General features: G+C 41.7%; 1 protein-coding gene across 1 annotated transcript; it reads right to left on the bottom strand.

Annotated features, from left to right (window-relative positions):
- Positions 1-8,171: 8,171 nt before the first annotated feature.
- LOC104334742 (beta-microseminoprotein) lies at positions 8,172-18,906 on the bottom strand. Its single transcript, XM_075423332.1, has 3 exons — positions 10,747-18,906; positions 9,412-9,517; positions 8,172-8,668 (listed from the first exon to the last, which is right to left on the bottom strand). Exons 1-3 carry the CDS (start codon positions 10,913-10,915, stop codon positions 8,539-8,541), a joined length of 405 nt encoding a protein of 134 aa, XP_075279447.1. The 5' UTR covers positions 10,916-18,906; the 3' UTR covers positions 8,172-8,538.
- Between the last annotated feature and the right edge of the window lie 62 nt (positions 18,907-18,968).

Here is an 18,968-nt window from a genome sequence, read left to right as displayed (position 1 = left end):
AAAGAAGTTGATCACTGCAAGCTTTCGAACATGAGACTGGTCCTATCAATGCTTCTACTACTAAGAAAGGTTATGAAGTCACTTCTCATTCCAAACAGAATTGACTCCAGCACTATTTTTTTTTTCTATGAACCAACCTATTTCAGAATTAATATTAGACTTTCCCTTTTATTTCTAATGATGTTTTCACAAGCCGTCACATCTGACTCAACTTGCACTGCTGTTCTTTCTCTGTTAACAATCAGAGATGCTAATGCATCTGGTCCCTGAATGAAACTGAAGTAGTGTTATTGCTACGTTTTCCTTCTGTATCCAGGGTAATTCAGGCAGTCCAGTCTATGTCATAGTTCAAAAAACACTCTTAAAACTACTCAGTTTTGTCCACACAGCTTCCTTGCATATAGACTAAAACCACTTCTAAAATGCCACTTACATTCTCAAACCTTACTGGAGCAAACAGAAATAGAGCTCAAGTCTGCCATCTGAATCAGGACTTGTGTTTTTGTGTTCTCTGTAGCTCTGATTTGTCCATCTGCTCCTTCCAGCACAGGAGCAATGTGACAGAACTAAGATGCCATCTAGCGACTAGTAAAATTATAAGAAAAAAGAACAATAAGAGGAAAAGAGATTAAACCAAACAAACCTCAGCAACAACAGAAAAAGAAAGTTCCACAGCTGTCATATCTGTACATAATTAAGCTGTACTAGTGTAGCTGGGCTGTATTTACGGCAATCTGCTTGATCAAGCTCCTGGTACTTCCCCCTGGGCTTGCTGAAAAACTTGGGTGATCTCTGAAATTCTTGACTGGCATGAAGCACAGAGTACTAGCATACCACTCTACATTTCTGAGAATTTTGGTCGTTCTAATTTTCGAACCTCTTCTTACTGAGGAGAGATGAAAGGGTCTCCAATTTGAAAGAGATACTTGGAAGAAAGTGAAAGGAAATGTCAATGAGGGGTATTGGCTGTTTAACAGTAAACATATCCTAAAAAAATAGGCCTGAGGTCAGCCATGTAGCCAAAACAGATGCTGAAATTCTGGGTGTTATGCTTACAAATGCCTCTGACAGGATTCATAATAATGTTGCAGAGTTGATCTCTTATCTAACTTCTTTGTATAATTTGCTGTTTAATGTTAGAGGACAATGTTCTATGCTCTGAATGAACTTGTTCAATAGCCTGCCTTATACAGCCAAACACTACAAATAAGAACAAACAGCTGATCTAGAAAAAAAGACTTTGTTGAATAATCTAGTCTATAACTTCAGGAGTCTAAAGAATTTTGAATGAATACTGCACCAAGCCAGACCCTGGCTCAGCTCTCCTTGGCCATCGTCTTCTGTGTGCAGGACAGCATCCCATGTTCACAAGCAGGGCAAGAGCAGGAGAGTACCCCAATACAATAAAGTCTTGCAGCCCCTGGAAAGCTTCCTCCACACACAGGACACGGGGAGGTGAAGGGATAGCACTGTTAGGAGAGATCAAGCAAGTCCCAAACTAGGAACTGAAAAGGGGAGGCAAGTCCCTTGGTGACCTATTGTACTCTAGTGAAACTCTAACTCTGCTCAGAGTAGCACATTAGGGAAGCTACACAGTCCCAAGCTGGTATTTCAGCCCAGTCCAGCTACTCTCTTTCATACAGTGGACTGGAGTGACTTCTGCATTATACAGTTTAGGGAATGAAATCTTACACAGTCTCTTAGCTGTTATAGTTAGCTGTTAAACAAAACTACTTATTTTTGTCTCTGTAGATTTGCCCCATACTTGGCAGGCCAAGGCAGCAATGGGAGAAGCCTCTGGAAATACTGTGGAGAAAATACTGGGATATTTTGAAGGAGGTTACCATCTTGTGGTGACACAGGACTTCAGTTTATCAGTGCTTCTTAGTGGAGAGCTACTTGAAACACTGACTATGCAAAAACACTGAAACCCTGGAGGAGTGCAAAAAGCATGGGTCAGTGGCTGAGACTTACACACTGAAAGAAATGAAATGTGAAAACAGAATTTTGGGGGGTGAGGAACAGTGTTAAAGTAACCCAGTATCGCTGAGTGTTTTAGATTGGCCATATGACTTGTGTGTTCTGGAGTTTCATGTAAATACCTGTAATAAAGCCAATCAGTTTGCCCTAAAACAAATCACAGCTTGGGCCAGAGAAACATGCACACAATGATAGATTTGAGCAGAAACGTTCAGGCTTTCAAAAGGTGCCAATGCAAACTTTCCTGCACAGCAACAAGAAGGGGTAACTAAGAGCAAAGTGAACAACCGAAATTGCCATGAACGGAACTTACCTACATTTTTAAAATTGGCTCAGAGAAGAATGTGAATTGCAAATCTCTAGCTCCTTTGGTATGAATAATGTAAACAAGGTATGCACTTTCCTTGTTTATGATTGTTTAACCTGTGTTTTATTTTTAAGACTGGGGCACAAATCTTAATGGAAACAAGACATGAATGGGTAAAAAAAAACCCATTAAGTTTTAGGGGATAAATGCTGTTTAATATGAAAACTTCCACCAGATTTATGTGTTTTCTGGTGTTTGGTTTAAAAGACTTGGTAGTTGTTAGGCTAAGCACTAGACTTCATTTTTAGGGCACGAACATCTTTCCAGTACTCGAAAGACTTGCCTTGAAAATAATTACTGGGAGTAGAGGGCATGCTGTCAGAAACTGCCTCTTTCTAGCAGGGCTAGCAGGAGAACTGTGTGCCACCAGGTGGAGAGTGGGTAATGCGGGGAGAGAGCACATAACCGCTTCTGCTCTGCCTGGGCTGTGTTGCCTCCCAAGGTTCTCCAGAGTCTTTTAAACCTTTCACATGTGAGGATAATCGAGGAAACTCTCCTGTGAATGTTTCTTTTCCACTATGTGGAGCTAGTGGTGTTATGATCCAAGGCTTTGAGCATGGGGGGATGTATTCTTTGTATAGGACTGTAGCTGTATATACTGAAGTAGTATCGAATATCACTTGGGAGAAGTCTGAAGAGTAAAGCAGAGCTTTGTATGCTCTGTCTCTGCTTTCTCGATTTAGAGGGTTTTGTCATCTTCCTACAGCTATACTCCTTGCTTCAGAAGGGAGCCAAGTCCCTGCTGTGCTTCTCGTGTTCCTAAACTAGATGCAATAGGTAACATCATCTGATTCCTTGTTGCAACTTGGAGCAGACAAGGAGAGCAGACTGCTCCTTGGAGCCTTTTTGGATTAGACACGAAATGAATCTCTCCTATACCTCTGCACAGCAGACAGGGTAGATCCACATAATCATAACAAGACTGGGCAGATGGTGGAGAAAGATGCTTGGGGGGATTTAAAACGTGGTGTCCTGGTTTTGGTTAAAAGAGAACTGATTTTCTTTTAGTGAACCTTCCTTACAGCTAAGTTCTTTTAAGTAACTGCATTTTTCTGAAGCTGGCTGCGTATTTTACAGACACTGTCCGCTCCAAAGCTGGTTACCCCTAATGTTTTTAGTTACACTGAGCTAACGGAAGGAAAGGAATGTAGAAAACGGCCCCTGTTTATAATTACCACTATCGCAGCTAAGGTCACCAACAGACCTTGACCGATAGACTGATAGACCTATTAGGTCCCGCAAGTGAGGAGTCGGAAGGGGTTGTACTTGCGGGGAGGGGCTGACAGGACAGGGGACCCGATATTGACCAATGAGGTATTCCATGCCACGCGTGTCATACTCAGTTTGAAGCTGGGGGATCACGAGGGTCTAGCTCTCTTTGTCCATGGCCGCCTGCTAAAGAAGACCCTGCTCATTGTTCTACCTGCAATCCTGATTCAGATTCCAATCCATGCATTCGTGAGTCCAGTCCCTGTCTACTGCCAACGCCAGTCTGGGACTGCCTGGTGCTGCCTGGCAGCTGCTGACAGGATGCCAGCACCCAACTCCAGGAAACTCAGTACTGGTTTTGTATATTTTACATTATTTCTGTTATTATAGATATTATTATTATTAGTAGTAAAACTTTTAATATTCAATTTAAGTCTCTCTACCTTTTCCTCCTTTTCCTTTCCTCTGGTGGGGGGGTGGGGGTTAATAGCATCTGTCACTCGGTTTATTGACACCCTGCTTTAATTCGTGACATGTGGTTAAACAGGTCTGGATCATGTAGACCTGCACTCCTCCCCTCCCCCCCACCATGAACAAGTAGATCTTACACCAGATCAGGTTGCTCAAAGCTCTGTTCAATCTGACTTTGAACACTTTCAGTGAAGGGGCATCCACAATTTCTCTGGGCAACCTGTTCCAGTGACTCATCACCCTCATAGTAAAGAATTTCTTCCTTGTATCTAACCTGAATGTACCTCATATAGTTTAAAAACTTTACCCCTTGTCCTCTTACTACAGGCCTTGGTAAAAAGTCTCTCTCCATCCATGCTGCTACCCTTCCTGTGTCACCTCCTTTGGTGGAAACTAGAAATAGCAACCCTAGAATTCCCGGGCACCATGGTGGAGCAGCTCAGAAAGTATTTTCAAGTCCTCTAGCCTCAACCCGGAAGTGTTGGAGTCTGTTACACATGTTGTTGTTAGAAGATGCCTTCAAACATGCTTTCTTTTTGCATAGGCTTGCAAAGGGACGTAAACAAGCTCATGCCTCAGCTGTTAATGAGAACAGTGTCTCCCAAGCAATGTCACTGAGTGTGGATAGATTGTTTTGTGAATGGTAAGTCTTGAGCTTTCGAAGCATGTGACAGTGGGAAGCAGAAAGAGAAGAGGTAAGCTAGTATTTCTGCTTGCAGTCATGCTGTCAGTCAATTTACCCAAGAAACACATGTGCTTTGTGGTAGGTGAATTGTGATTGTACATGCAAGTATGTGGGTGCAGTTCCAAAATCGTTGTATCCCAACTTCAGCACCCTTGGCAGGTGCTGAAGGGGTTGGGGCTGCCCAGCTAGAACAATGGGTTGGACTAGAACACCAGGAAGGAAAACTTTAGAGCTAGAATGAGGAAGGCAGTTGCTAGAGGGCAGTAGGAAACAGCCAGCACGTGCACTGGATTAAACAAATTAGGGAGCTTGAGTCTGATGTAAAGGCAGCTTATTACTGCAATAATAGTAAGAAGACAGGCTCCTCTGAGTGGGGCTCAAACTGCATCTGCTGCCAGGATGGCCGTAACACAGAGAAAAATCTCTCCTTTATGCTGCATAAAAAAGGCTGAAGACTATTACGCAAGCTTCAATATTACCTGTCCACACTCCATTCTGCTATCAGGATGGCATCACAAATGCCATCTCATCTTGGCAGGCAAATTATTTCATAGAATCATAGAATGGTAAGGGTTGGAAAGGACCTTAAAGATCATCTAGTTCCAACCCCCCCTGCCATGAGCAGGGACATCTTCCACAAGATCAGGTTGCTCAGAGCTCCATCCAACCTGGCCTTGAACACTGCCAGGGAGGGGGCATCCACAGCTTCTCTGGGCAACCTGTTCCTGTGTTTCACCACTCTCACGGTGAAGAATTTCTTCCTAATATCTAATCTAAATCTGCCCTCTTTTAGTTTACAGCCATTCACCCTTGTCCTATCACTACATACCCTTGTGAAAAGTCCCTCTCCATCCTTCCTGTAGGCCGCCTTCAGGTACTGGAAGGCTGCTCTAAGGTCACCCTAGAGCCTTCTCTTCCCCAGGCTGAACAGCCCCAACTGCCTCAGCCTGTCCTCATAGGAGAGGTGCTCCAGCCCTCTGATCATCTTTGTGGTCCTCCTCTGGACCCGCTCCAACACATCCATGTCCTTCCTATGCTTCGGGACCCCAGAGCTGGACGCAGTATTTTGCTCTTCTTTGCTGGTTATTGGGACAGGCTGTGAATCTGAATGTTCTACCTGCTGTAAACAGGTTTCAAGTTCGTATCTGAAAATGAATCCTGTATGTATATGGATGGCACATGTAAGATGTGAGACAGAACAGTGGCCTGCTTTTTAATCTTTCTTTCATGGCCTTGATGCTTGGGTAGAGTCCGGCTGAAATAACTCAGGAGCTGTAATGCTCTCAACCTTTGGACAATATTCTAACAGTACATAATGGGATTCCTCATTTGCTTCTACTCTGAGAGTAATCAAACTGGCAAACTTAAGCACACAGCAAGAAGTTCAGAGGTAAATGGATTTCACTGGATTTCATTCTGTTTCAGAGATCAGATCATGATCTGTAGCAGAATGGAAAAGACTGGTGCCCTCAGAACAGCTGGAGAAAAAGAGATTAGCAGTCTTCAGTGATGCAGAAAAGGAATTAACTGAGGAGTGGAGGAAGATGGCAGGAAGGAGAAAAATTAGCTTGTCTTTTGGAAGGCTGAGTGGTACTTGATCTCTTGTATACAGAGACCATAAAAGCAAAGCTCAGATTCAGTCAAATGCAGGTCACAGTTCCAGACTCATGAACATTTTCAGTTTAGGTCATGATACCATGGAAAATGAATAATTCAGGGTTTCAGAAGCAGGTGTCTCCATACTGAACCTCGAATGTCTTTGCAAATACTGAGAAAATTTGTACCACTACCTTCAGAAATGTCATCAGAGCACCTTGCTTTTTGGATACTGTTGTATTCTTAGTCCTTGCATTCTCTGGCTTGTAGTCTTCCTGAATAGCGTTATGAACTCTGGATCTTATTTTTGACTGGGTCTATGAAATAGTTCCTTATCACTAAGGGATACCTGATCAAGACAGAAACTAATCATGTGCCCAAATAGTTAGTTACAAAGCTTGTTCCACATTGCACTATAACTGATTGTCTGCATAAATACCCCTTAAGCCAGTCCCAGTGGCTTCCAGATATGGGTAGATGTTAGAAAAAGCCTAATTCAGCAGTCATTTTGAGGTGAGTTTGGAGGTAAACTACAAAATAAACAGGTGATGTAACGGACAAATCATCAAGCTAGATCTGGTAAGTACTTCATCAAAATCTCACTTTCTAAAGACAATGAGGGAAGAGGTATCCCTTGTTCTCAAACTAATATTTTGGGTGTTAAGCTCTGAACTTCTACATACAGCATCTTCCTGGGGTTCACAAGAACATTGGTTCAGTTACAACCCAATCTTACGTGTGCTCCTGGGCAGGCTGTTGACACCTGTGCCTTATCTGATGTGGAGCACAAGACCTCAACAAGCATTGCATATTTTTTGGTAGCCAAGAAAAGAGAGTGGGACAGATGCAGCTTAAATCATGCAGAACCTTCTTACCTTTTTCCCAGTAGATGTAATTGTTACTGCTCTTGATGTAAGTGCCTTATGTGCTTTGTGACACCTTTTAGTCTATATGTATGATGACATTAGCAACTTTGGCTTGTGAACTGTTGTATAGCAACTTTGGCTTGTAAACTGTTGTATAAAGTACATTACTGCGGGTCATCTTCCAAAAGGCCATACAGCAGGCAATTAAAAAAAGTGTAACCAACAGAGTTGCCTTTCTGGAGAAGGAGAAAGGGAAGCAGAGGTGGAATAAAACATTGGGGTGTAATTCCTAGGGTCCTGTGTTGCTCACTGGAGCATGTGGTCAAGGCTGACACAAGCTGAGGTTTGCCTTGCCCCTGCAGACAGCAGGACACAGCCCTGCTGACAAGGTGTGTCCTCATTCCATAATTTGAAATGAGGAGCTATGGAAGCTGTGAAACGCTCTTTCTTTTACAGGGAAAGAGAGCATGGAGACATAGAATGCTGATAGTCACTTGTGGAAAGAGGCAACTGAACAAACGTACCTATAAAGATTATGAAGCAGTGCCCTAAGGGACAGCTTATACTGGCAAGCTTATCCCTCTCAGCTACTGTTTGTGGATTTACATAGCTTCTTCTCTGTTTGAGCCCAGTCCAGATCAGTCTCTATCCAGCCACCATCCTGCCCACTGGCCAATTTAATAACTTTAATTGCTTAAGGGTTAATCTGAATAAAAGATCTTTTCTTTTACCCAAGCCCCACGTTGAGGGATGGGTCTGCTGTGGTGTGGGTGAAATGGAAGTATAGTGCTGAGTTAGACCGGGTAGCTGTTGGCTCTTGTAGTCCAGAGGCTAGGCAGGCTCCAGGGAGCCATACAGGATAAAAGATCATCATATAAGACACTATCCTAGAAAAGACAGTGTTCAGAAAGATTTTTAAGCTGCATTTCATTTCCATGACACTTTGGAATGTTAATTCTTTAGACTTCCATCCTCAAAGAAGAAAATGTCACAAAAATTTCTGATGCTTTATCTGATTTTATTTTAGCTTTAACATACAGCTGTGCACAGACAACAAGATATACTCCCTGACACTGAAGTGTGACTAGAGGAGGATTAAAATTTGCAGCTACTGAGGGTGCTTAAAAATGTCAGCTCCAATTTCTGATCTTAAGGAAAGAACAAGTCATTTTTTTTCTTCATGGGGAAGCAGAAGACAGAGAAGCCAAGGGAGTCTTCTGTGAGTAGATATTCAGTTTTATTACGTGTTATGTTTTATGAGTAGATTTCACTCAATGGCTGCATTCTTCAATGTTTTTGAATTTGCGTGCAAGAACCCTTAAAACAATAAAAGAAATATCCCCCAAATCAACCATCCTTCTCTGTTAGCCCACCCATATATGGACTGGGCATTCTTTTGAGTGATCATCTTTCTCCACTACTTTATAAGTACAGTTCTCCTTGTCGAAAATGCTTACACACTTCTTTTCATCGTAACCAGATGGTGTTGCAAAGCTGTCATTGGGAAAAGACAAAGAGGTGATGAGACCAAGAAGTAAAGTTTCTGTTCCAGACGGTATCTACACATTTAATACGAAGAGGCTATACTGAGGAGATGTTCAGGAGCAGAAAACGGAGCTCACAAAACTCCTAGCTCAAATGTTACTTAGCCTGCTGATTAAGCAGTTGTAGATTACTGATCTGATTTACACCCAAGTTGTCATCTACAACACAAGATGTTTATTGTATTTATTTGCTACTCCAATATCATCACTTTTTTCTTCAACCACAGTATGGAACAAGAATTACATGAGTGGTTGGGTGTCACTATAGGAAAAATTACAGGCAGGCCAGTATATCTTGAGCTGCTTCTCAGAGAAAAGAGGAGCAATGTATGGCTTTGGGAAGATCTGGATTAGAAGCAATAGAATTTTCAGAAGTAGCTATGTATTCTCTCTTGAATGAGTATCTTGCCTGAAATTTTAGCCCCAAGAAGAATTAAGCACTCTTTTTTTTTTTCTTTTTTCTTTTTTTTTTCTTTTTTTTTTAATCAAGAATCATTTGTTAAACACGAGCTATATTTGTCAGCAGAACTTCTTGCATGCTCAGTGATGATGTTGGGTTAATGCATAAATTTGTGATATGAAATGAGTGACAGAAGGGAAATGGTCATTTCTCAGGGACCCCTATGTGAAAGAAAGTGGTTTGTGCTGTATCACGGCAGTGGAGGGAAACCCCCACTGCTGTTTTGAACTCACCTGGAGCAGCAGTTGATTCCGCTCCTGGAACAGGAGCAATCATGGCACTCGTCAGTCCTCCAGTCGGAACCAAACTCATGCAGCTCTCCTTTCGAGTCACGGCAGCCTGAAAATGTCGTGTGCAAGCAGCCTTCAGTGTCAGACCTATTGCACTAACAATGCTATTGCTTGTGCAGAAATGGGCGGAATCTTTGGCTTTTTTACAAACACAGAAGTTCCCCAGCAGAGCAGGACTGCTACTATTCTAACACATGGAGAAGGGTATCCAGGGTCCCTCTGTTAATTGTGGCTCTCAGCAGCATCAGGTTTCCTGGAGTAGCTCATCTTTCAGTACATGAATCGGAGCACCCAGTAGAAAGACAACTAGGCACAGACCTGGTCAGAATTAAGAAAAGGCTTTGACTTCCCCCTCATTAACAGCAACTGTTGTGGACTCCTCATTTAAAGCAAGGCTAAATCTGCCTGGGAAACTTTTCCTAATCCTCCTCTTCAGAAAGAAAGTACATATTGGATATAAAGTTCCTGTCCATGACTCACAGAACAGAATTCCTAAGTGAGTGATCTAGAAAGCAGGATTTTATGAGGACAAGAGTGTGGAGGATTTGCCAGTTCTAGGTTATGCCTTTGCCTATAAATATGTTCTGTTTCTCCGGCCATGCTAACTCCTTTTTCTAGTAGTAGCACTAACTTTCCTAGGAAAAGCTCTATTTTGGGGCTTTAGGTTCATTTTACATACTGGCACACATCAGCTCTTCTTCTGTCCAAATAATCATGTTTCTTTTTTGAGTGCTTATTTTCCTGCAGCTCTACTTATCTGTAGACCAATAGACTAGCTGTATTCAGAAAGAGCAATCCCAGACTTGGGGGAACAGCCATTCTGTTCTAAAGAACTTGCCCTGGGATAGGGTAACAAATAAGGAGTAAATTGGTGAACACTTGCCAACATGTTTCCTGCTTTATACTGACTACATACACACACACATATAGAAAGGCCCTTCCCCTCCCTTCTCTGTATTTCTAAATATGCTGCCATAGTGAAAACATGAATTATTACTTCATGCAGATGGATGAAGCCTATGCTACTGCCCTGGACAAAACTAATTTGTAATTTGGCCTGTGTGATGCTCATCAGATAAACTCTTCTTTTTTATAACCTATTATAAATTCCCTGCTCTCCATACCCCGTTTTTTCCCTTTTGCTAGTGGCTTCTCTCCGCTGTTTCTACTTCTTTCTAAACTGTGATAAATTGCATGGAATGGACAAATCAAATCAGGCGGTGTTTGTTGTGATGTCTGTCAAGTAGAGGACAGTTGACTTCTTGCCTACGATCTTACCGTCAGACATCCCTGGCTCCAATGTCTGATCGAAGCAATAAGCATTGGACAGTGGCATGCTAACAGCAAGGACAAGAAGGCAGGCCAAGGTGGTTTTCTGAACAAGAAAGCAGAATTCATATGAATACTTAAGTAAGTATTTAGATGTCTTGATGATAAATACTGCCATTAGAAATATGAAAATACTTTGTAGTTTCAAATAAAAATCTAATTGTCTTTTGCAGTTTAGACTTTAACATACAATCAGGAATGCTGAGCCATTTGGAAGAAGCAGAGGCCAAGCATCATGTGGGAGGGGAAAAGTCTGTCTTTCCAAGCTGTTAAAATCAAGCATTGCCTGATATAGGACTGGTAGACCCAGATGAAGTTTGTGAGAGCAGTGTGTTCTGTTCCTTTCCCCTCCCACCACGTTAATTTTTCTTGTCCTTGTTTTCTCAACGGGGTTGGTCACCAACCATCTCTGCCACTAAATACACTCATAGTTGTAAAAACTTCTTCTCTTGAGTCTCAAGAATCCCCTGGAAGTTTCACCCTAATATTGAAGGATTTGGAACAATCTGAAGAACTTTAGCTGAAATTGAGCACTCCAGACCTGGCCCTGCTTTGAGCAGGAGATTGGACCAAATGACTTCTCAGTGTCCCTTGCAATCTAGATAATTCTATATTCTATGACCTTTGTCAGCAGCTTTTTCTGAAAGTTCAGCTTAAATTCCTCAGCTAGTCTCTTATCCTTCAATAAGAGTTTGAAATGTTTGAAGGGCTTTTCTTGAGGATATGCAGGAAATAAGTGCAAGAACCCTAGGGTGGAATAAGCTGTGATGACTTTAAAACCTTGGTAAGAGAGGACAGAAAGACCAGGAATAAACAAAGAATATATTGTACGTGTATATGTGTGTTTGTTTTGGATGAAGTAGAACTGGTTACTTATAGTAATAAATCACACCTGAGAGATAAGGGGAGGAAAAACTAGCGTTTAATTTTGCAGAAGACAGCTTAAAACACACAGAACTGCAAATGAGTAAAAATTAGGATAATGTTTTTATCTAAATGTTCACAGGTTACCCAGACTTTTCACAAAAATGAAGGCCAGTTCCAGGTTGAGACACAACAGAGCTGCTTTCTGCCAGAAAAAAGATTATCTCCAAACATTACACGTGAGTGCAGACAAGTTATAATGAAAAGCCTTAGCTGGAATCCTATTAGACATCTCCTGACATATACATGCTGATCTATTTTACCCAAGGTTCTTACCTGCCTGTGCCTATCTATCTGACTTTTACTGTCAAAACAGAGAATTTAAACTTTCTCTAAGTTGCTTAGATCTCTGAGTACTGATCAATCCAGTAGAACCTCCTTTAAAATCTATAGCAACATACCATGATGTTTTATAGTATGAGATGTAAGAACTCACCATTCTTGCAGAATTGAGGGTCCCAGTAAGGAGACAGCCTGTAGGAAGCTCATCTTCTCAGGGAACTTATATAGAGAGGGAATTCATGACACCAGTCCTGGAGCAAACTGAACACTCATGAATAACTCCAATGAGGTTTGTGCAAAATGACCTCATGGAATGGACATTATTAGAATAAGCCAATTATATACAGGAAGTATATAATTCTAAAAGGCACTGAAGAAATAGGTGTGGCTTTTGTGCCACACCAGATCTGGAAGGCAGTTATGGGCAGTACTTCAAAAGGAATTTCAAGCTTGGAAGGAACATTTAGCACTTGCCCTGAGAGATCCATTAGAGATCTTGTGGTTGTTACTCACAAGAAAATTTGCATGCTTAGTTTGAACCATCTAAGTTTTCAGACAGGAGCTTTGAACAACCGTTCTGCTTTCTTGTTCATCAACTGAACATGAAAGAAGATGCTTGTGGAAAAGGAGTGGTGATTGGAAGGGTTACAGGCAAAGTAGGGATTCTGTGGAGAGTGACTAGCGTCTGTAGACCCTTAGAAAAGTGTCCTAGATAACCACTTTCCTCCTTGTTCAGTTTTCCATCATGTAGAAGACCCATACGCTCAGTTCCGCTGTGAAAAAATAGGCATCATATATTTTCTTCCTGAATCCTTGTAGGCAGGGAGAAACAGTCCCGTTTCTGTAGAAGCTGTACATGTCAGGTCAGACTCACCTTCCAAGTGCTTAGGACAGTGATTTGATAGCAAAGGAGTCAAATACAGTCCCCTTTTGCTTAACTTTGATCTAGTTGGTTCAAATATTTCAGATTGTGCAGCTCTGGTAGGTGAAGAAGTCTTCCCCTTATTACCAGTGCTGCACCGTTCGTAATACCTAACTGCTCTGACTGCCTAACTGCGTCATCTTACTGTGTGGGTTTGGGAGTAGAGGTTGAACTCCAAGCTGGTGTGGCTATTCCACGTCTTCTGCCCAAAATCCAGAGTTGAGAGCTAGCTCAGGAAGTCCCTGTGAGAAAGCCAGCATTATTGCAATGCAGGTCACAGAGAGACCACTACTCCCATGGACATCTTAGCTGGCTTTCAACTCAGTAGGTTGGGAAAATAATTTTTTATTTGGTTACCAGGTCTTTCTTCAGGATGGCAGAAAGAGCTGAAGGGCTTGTGGGTGTTCATAGGTTTGAGAAAGCTGCTCACAATCAAGCTATCGCTATGAAGTAAGATTTGGCAGTGCTGATGTATGCACTGCCCTGAAATGGGATGACTAACACCACAGCCACTTAGCTCATGCCCTTCACCCTTAATCACTGGTAAACTAACAGAACCTGTCAGCCCATGAGTACAGGCATTGGGATTTTCTTTACTGACATCAACAGAGTCCACATAACCCTTTCGAGGGTGAAGGCAACTTAGCAACATCATTGTGGTTTGGGATACTGTCAGTGTTTCAAAGGAGGTATTTCAGAGCATGTGCATTTTTCTGTTCAAGGAGAGGAAAAGGGTTGGTAGGATAACAAAGTAACGCACCGTGATCCTGGGCTAAAGCTGCCTTTTGTGTTTGTTGCAGGGAAGATGGGGAGAGAGTTCACATTCTCCCGTCCCATGTCCTGTTCTTATGCTGCCCGACCTAATTAATTTACGTCTGTAGGATGGGTAAGGATGGGTCCTAGTTTTGCATACCTGCTCTTTGTAACCTTTATGTGCTGAGAAATAACTATTTTACTTCTGCTGACAATGCTGTGGAAGTTACCTGAGGAGTCCTGTTCAAGGTATTGGCTCCTTCATGTCCTCAAAGGTAGTCTGGAGCAAGTATTCCATGATAGTTTGGAAGAAAAGGCCCATCAAACTGCATTGTCTTAGTTCTGTTAGTATTACTCAGCTATTTATTTTTTTTCTTGCATGTTGTGGAGTCTGCAGGTAATATTTTCCTTGAGAGGCACCCTGCAGCAGTTCTTGTACGTGAACAAAACTCACCAGACATATAGGAGTTTGTGATGCTAGTGTACTGGAGTGAAACTTGTGGAAATTGTTACAGCCAAAACCCAGTCAGCTTGCTCATTTGGTGCTGAGTGACAGACGACGTGTTTGCTGCTCAACTCCGAAAACAAAAATCCAGCCAATGCACGGGTATGTTATCTCCCTCAACTCTTCAGACAAGCAGTGACAGCCCAGCTTTTCCCATTGCAGAACCCTCCCTGTCTCCTGGATGCAAGCTATGCCAGGTATGGAGAGAAGTTCTTGCAATCAGCTTTCTTTAGAAAGCAACAGGAGTGACCTTTCTAAGCCTGGGCAGTGTCTAGGGACAGTGAAGAAGCTCTTTGCATGATTAATGGCTCAGGGGACCCTGACACATGCTGTGGCACTGAAACCAGCCAGCAGCAAACTGTATGTAGATAGCCCATTCATATATTGATTACTGGGGTCATTTGTGGCCCATATTATGTTGCGTTTCTTCTTCATATCATTCGTGTACAGGATGATAGGTGCCTTCTTGTGTGGGGAACAGGTTGTCTCCAACAGACATTGCTCTGTTGAAATCTCATGTTGTCTTCCCCACTGGTTTATTTCTTACTAAAAACATTCTAAGAATATCAGTGCTCTACCCAGCTCTGTGCCCTCTTTCCACTTATGCTGATGAACAGAGTATCCTGTTTTCTTCCTAAGGCAGGGAAAAATCTTGAGGACTTTCTTGAAGATTGACCTCACTATTTTACTCAGTCATTCTTCAGCTGGGATTTCTGGTTACATCTCATTGATGACCATAGGGATAATGAGAGTAACACAAGTTTATCAGCCTTGTTTTTTCTGTATCTTTCAGTGCTAGGCAACAAACAGAGAAATACAGCATGAATTTGGAGCAGTAATGTTACTAAAAAAAGCCCAATAAACGAGTGAATATCTACAAAAAGCATTACTCTGTGATCAACTTAAAGCTAGAAGAGAATGCAGTAGATGGAAACAGCCCAGGAACCTTGTTTCTCAACCCAGCACTTCAGCGCTACTCTCACATTTGTGAGAGGGATCAGCTTTCAGGAGAGAGTAAGTGCAGGACTCCTTATGAATTCACATATCCAGTCATTAAAACCAGTATCTTGACTACCACTGCCATTGAGAGGGGGAAAGCAAGAGGAAGCATGAGGCATATCAGCTCACAGACCATAAGTAAACACAATTTTACAAATAAATTTGTCTTGTCCTTAAACCAACAATGCTATGTATCATGTGTATTGGTTTTACAATTGTTAAACAAAGTCTGCCACATTTGCACATGTCAAAGAACAACTGTTTTAAGGGAAAGCACGAACAAACAGCACTAAAATAAATGATGCACTGTTGACACAAATATATTGTAAATGTGGTAGAAGGAAGTTTGATCTTGGTGGGAACACTTTTGTTAACTCTGATGTTTGTATACCTACAAACCTCAAAGCCTATGCCCTCATATCTTTCCTGGCATAGGAATTAGCGAAGAATTGTATTAATTCTACAGGCAAGGGGCACAGATGGTGTGAGTGACCTGTCCCAGGTAACATGAAATTTGAATTGAGGTCTCAATTCAAGCTGGGAGGCGCAAGCTGAAGACAATAACATGCTTTCTCCCCTGAACACCCTTACCTCCTTCCATATGTAGCAGAGTTCCCATCCCTGGGCTAAATTTCAGTTTTAATTCAAAGCAATTTCGGTGGGATGAGAAATACTGTTTTCTCCCCATTTAGTTCTGTGGCTAAGCAAAGAACCTTCTTGCTAAGGTGCAAATGCATTTTCTTAAAACACATGGTAATTCCTCAGCTAGTCTGGAAAACCCTATGAGGTCATGATCCCCACATGAAGGATCAGTGCTGAGCAAGGTATGTAGAGACAGACAAGAATATCTAAAGAACCAACTGTAAATGCCAGGCTGTGTTTGCGAGTAAGGAGACCTGAGGGAGATAGCCACAGATACTATATCAGCGAGGACAAAATCCAGAGGCAGTAGAACTAAATGGTTAGGAGTGACAGAGCTAGCCCAAAAAGAGATCTCCAATTTATGGGAAACGCCATATTTCCTACACTTCTAACTTTCAACTCAGGCCATGTGGTAACAAAAAGATCTTAGAAATCTTTAGTGAACCAGAAAATGACAGAAAATTTTGTTCCAGAAATGTAAAATCATAGTGATTCCAAACACAGCTGTTATCCTGATCCTGCAGCTGATTAAGCAGATGAAGATGAGAAGTCTATGAATAAGTAAAGAGTTTTTGATGGAAGCATGACTTAAGGAGTTAGGTTTAGGAAGGGTGGCTGGTAGGAGTGTTGCTGTAGTTCTTGCCACTGGTGCCTCTGGCTGTGGGGAACTTAAATGGTGCAATAGTGGACCCTGCTCTGGCCACTGGAAGCATGCCTTTGGTCCTCCAGGTGGTACCAAGTTTATGCAGTCTTCCATCTTTAACACAACCTGCAGACGCATGCACAAAATGAAAGGAGGCTTAACTTCAGTTTTATACTGTCAGTTACTTAGTTCAGCAGCCTCTGGGCTTTTTTTTGGGGAAAGTTCAGTTAATTCTGTGTATACTACACCTACGCTGTATTTCAGCTCTATTTAGAGAGCATGAGCTCGTTTCCATTTTCTAAATTTGTTAGTCACTGATTCCATGAAGATAAAGCACAGTGGCTGGATATTATTCCTGCATGGACTTGGAACAGACTGGGGTAGGGCGGGCAGCCTCAGAATACTTTAGCCAAATCCATGGGATATCTTGGCTGTTGGGATCTCTTCTTTCTTTGCTGTTTTCCACTGTAATGTACAAAATCCTGATTCCTCCCATTTCTTGTCTTGCACCCTTCCTGTTTGTTCATGAAGGGCAGCAAGTAGATAAAAACAACATCAAGAGGGCTATTGTAGCTCTTATCTCTGGCAGGTATCACCAGAATTGCACCTGGGCTGTTTAGTTCATAATGACAGTATGCATTGCCTAGTGGTGTCAAGAGGGAAGCCCAGGAAACACTGCTGTGAAAATGCTGCAATGTCTAGGGCTGCTTCTTGAAAGTATTCTAACAGTTACTGAGAGCATACTTGTGCTAGGAGAATTGCTTTCCCCCTTTTTGAGAAAGTAAACAGGAACTACAGTACCTGAAAGGGTAGGACATTTAACAAACTTCATGTAATTTTTTTCACAAAATGACAGCTAGCATTTTATTTTTGTTATTCCTTCAGATATGAAATAGGTTGGAAATAGGTTGCAGCTCAAATGCATGTATGGCATTGCCATGGCTCTTTAATCACACACATGTCAACAGAGTGACTCTGAGTGCTATAAAATCTTAAGCGCCTGAAATTTGGGCATATCGTGATAGGAATGTGTTGTTTCTAAGAAGCTCTTGTATGGCCTGTCCGGTGATTCCTGCAAGGGTGAATATAAAAATGGCAAAAACTTGTTCTTCAGTGTCTTACCAAGCACATCAAACAAAAAAATATTTCAGATTTGGAGAGGTTCTGTTGGGATTTCTGAGGATGTTACTGAAATTCAGCTAGTAGTCAACAAGCAGTTTCATTGCTGTGGAGGATGGAAAACTGAACTGACACCTCTCTATGTTTCTGTCCTACGCATTTCCCTCATGTTTGGTGGTACGCAAATAACAAAAAGGATTCAAAGCAGAGGGTGAGTGACATATCCTGCTTTCCTGCAGCTGGATCATCTCATGAATGCAAAAAAAAAAAAAAAAATCTTCAGCAGTGCTGTTAAGCATTTTCCCTCTCAGTAAACAGACTTTCTGGTTTATAGCAAGAGAGATTCAAGATTCATGAGCTTCACTGCTACAATCACTTTATTTAGGGGAAAAAAATAGTTTCAGTAGTGCAAGCTACTCTGGCAATATAAAACCCAAAACAATTGCATGTTGAAACTAAAAGATCTGTTTTTCAAAACACCTGGAGAGAATTTCTGGGTCTCAGTGAAGCCAGATTATTCTCTGCAGCCTCTAGGTCAGTGCTCTCTACGTTTCCTTGGCATAGTAAACTCATCAGAATTCATTATCTTGCTTCTCCAGTGTCAGCTCTCTTCTGTCTTGGGCTGTTTAGATTCTGCTTCCAGTACATGGGGTGGAGGAGGTGCTTTTGCAGTGGAAGATAGGCTTCCCCACTCATGGATGTGTTCTGGAAGGATGTGCTAACCATGTTGGTCAAATGTGCTGGTTCTTCCCAGTTCCATAATCTTAACGAATATATTAAGCATGAGATCAAAAGCCTGTGCTGGGTTTCTTGTTTCAGTCACTTGTGCTTTTACTGGTGTTGTCAGCAAGTCAGAAATCTTCTTGCACGGAAAAAGTTGTCTTTATCCATAAGAAAACCGCACCTAAATTCTATAGAAACTCTTGGGACTCTAGGAGGTAACAAGGCTCTGGATTATAAATAAATAAAGGTCCAAATAAGGTAATAGGTGGAACTAAATTCTCTTTAATTTAAAAGTGAACTAGTATCTGTAAATCTCTAAAATACGAAGTCTTACTGAGGAAGTACTAATATTAAGAACATGAATGTGACCTTATGAGATAATAAACTAATTTTCGTAAGTTTTAGAATAAAAATGTAGTCTTAATTTGTAAGACTCTGGTAGGCAAAAATTTGGAATAATGAAATAATTCCAATAATTCCAATACCACAAGGTGGGGGAGGAATTGCTTACAAAAAAGGACTTGCAGCTTGAAGTCCCTGAGGAAATCATTATTACTTGGAAAACAGTGTATACAGCTTTAAATGCTCTAAAACCCGCAGAAACTATCTTACAATCATGGGCTGCCCCTCCTTTGTTCTCACAAAGGCAGGAACAGACC

Source organism: Opisthocomus hoazin, chromosome 6, assembly GCF_030867145.1.
Source record: "Opisthocomus hoazin isolate bOpiHoa1 chromosome 6, bOpiHoa1.hap1, whole genome shotgun sequence".
In the NCBI taxonomy this organism is placed as follows: Eukaryota; Metazoa; Chordata; class Aves; order Opisthocomiformes; family Opisthocomidae; genus Opisthocomus; species Opisthocomus hoazin.
Note: the sequence above shows the minus strand (reverse complement) of the source record. Positions and strands in the feature narration are given on the sequence as shown.